This window comes from Sinocyclocheilus grahami, unplaced genomic scaffold (genome assembly GCF_001515645.1).
Source record: "Sinocyclocheilus grahami isolate Dianchi unplaced genomic scaffold, SAMN03320097.WGS_v1.1 scaffold208.1, whole genome shotgun sequence".
Classification (NCBI taxonomy): Eukaryota; Metazoa; Chordata; class Actinopteri; order Cypriniformes; family Cyprinidae; genus Sinocyclocheilus; species Sinocyclocheilus grahami.
The window spans coordinates 1,676,027-1,677,601 of NW_015505387.1; the positions used below are offsets into that span (position 1 = coordinate 1,676,027).

At 39.6% G+C, this 1,575-nt stretch overlaps 1 protein-coding gene across 1 annotated transcript in view; it reads right to left on the reverse strand.

Moving 5' to 3' along the window:
- Positions 1-1,575, reverse strand: part of clcn6 (chloride channel 6) — a 21,963-nt gene that overhangs the window by 12,236 nt on the left and 8,152 nt on the right. The window contains exon 14 of the mRNA XM_016286265.1: positions 222-351. Within this exon, the coding sequence (XP_016141751.1) occupies positions 222-351 (130 nt within the window). The remainder of the gene's footprint in view (positions 1-221; positions 352-1,575) is intronic.

The window sequence follows — 1,575 nt, forward strand, 5'->3', positions numbered from 1 at the left end:
TATATATATATATATATATATATATATACACTTTTTATTTTTTTAGAAAAAGACAATTCTGTTTTTTGGAGTAAAGTTTAAGGCATAAAGTTATATATTCTGAAATGCCTATGAAGAACCCAAGTTGCAGGAGAAAAGGGGGTAGTACAATCAACAAACGCAAAACATGCTGTCACGTGTGAATTAACACAAACAGATCATAAACACAGTGATTGTATTACCGTTCTGGTGGAAGAGCTGGTGGATTGCCACCTCTTGAGGGTTGAAGAACAGGGTTGCCATGTCATTATATGTGTTGTTGTAGCAGAAGAAGCGTCGTATGGTTGAGTTCACCTCCTCATTTACAGACCCCTAAACAGCAAACCATTACTGCACTTACGGACTGTCGGATGCATAATGCATCGTCATTCACAAATCATCATTTTGTCAGTTACAAAATATTATTACTTGCCTATAAGGCCCGTAATGGGTTAGCTCCTGCGTACCTAACTAGTCTTCTACCACGCTACAATCCATCACGCTCCCTAAGGTCGCAAAACTCTGGACTTTTGGGAGTACCTAGGATAGCAAAGTCCACTAAAGGAGGTAGAGCTTTTTCGCATTTGGCTCCCAAACTCTGGATTAGCCTTCCTGATAACGTTCGGGGTTCAGACACACTCTCTCTGTTTAAATCTAGATTAAAGACACTTCTCTTTGGCCAAGCATTCAAATAATGCATCTCATAATCTTTTACTGCAGCTATATCTGATCAAATGCACATTATTATTCTTTAGTTTGGGTTAAACAAATCAATTTTGCTTGGTTGGAACTGATGCCAACCCTGAAACCACATACAGGACTACCACATTTTGCTATAAGTTTTTTTTATAGTTGCATCATATTTGCAAATTGCATCATATAATTGCTGTTAATAGTGTTCATCGTCTGTTTGATTACGTCTTAAATTGATTTTTCCGTACATTTCTGCCATATGTACATTAACTGACAGTCTCCACTGATAAACTACCACTAAATATTGTAGAAACTTAATTGGCTGTAAAGTTGCTTTGCAATGATTTGTATGGTGAAAAGCGCTGTACAAATAAACTTGACTTGACCATTTAGCGCCCAAACTCTGGAATAACCTACCTAACATTGTTCGGGAGGCAGACACACTCTTGCAGTTTAAATCTAGATTAAAGACCCATCTCTTTAACCTGGCTTACACATAACACACTAATACGCTTCTAATATTCAAATCCGTTAAAGGATTTTTAGGCTGCATTAATTAGGTCAACCGGAAACCGGGAACACTTCTCATAACACCCGATGTACTTGCTACATTGTTAGAAGAATGGCATCTATGCTAATATTAGTCTGTTTCTCTCTTATTCCGAGGTCACCGTAGCCACCAGATCCAGTCTGTATCCAGATCAGATGGTCACTGCAGTGACGTAGTAGTACGTATTCAGACCAGATGGTGGATCAGCACCTAGAAAGGACCTCCACAGCCCTGTAAGACAGCGGAGACCAGGACAACTAGATGAGCCCCAGATACAGATCCCCTGTAAAGACCTCGTCTCAGCCGACCACCGG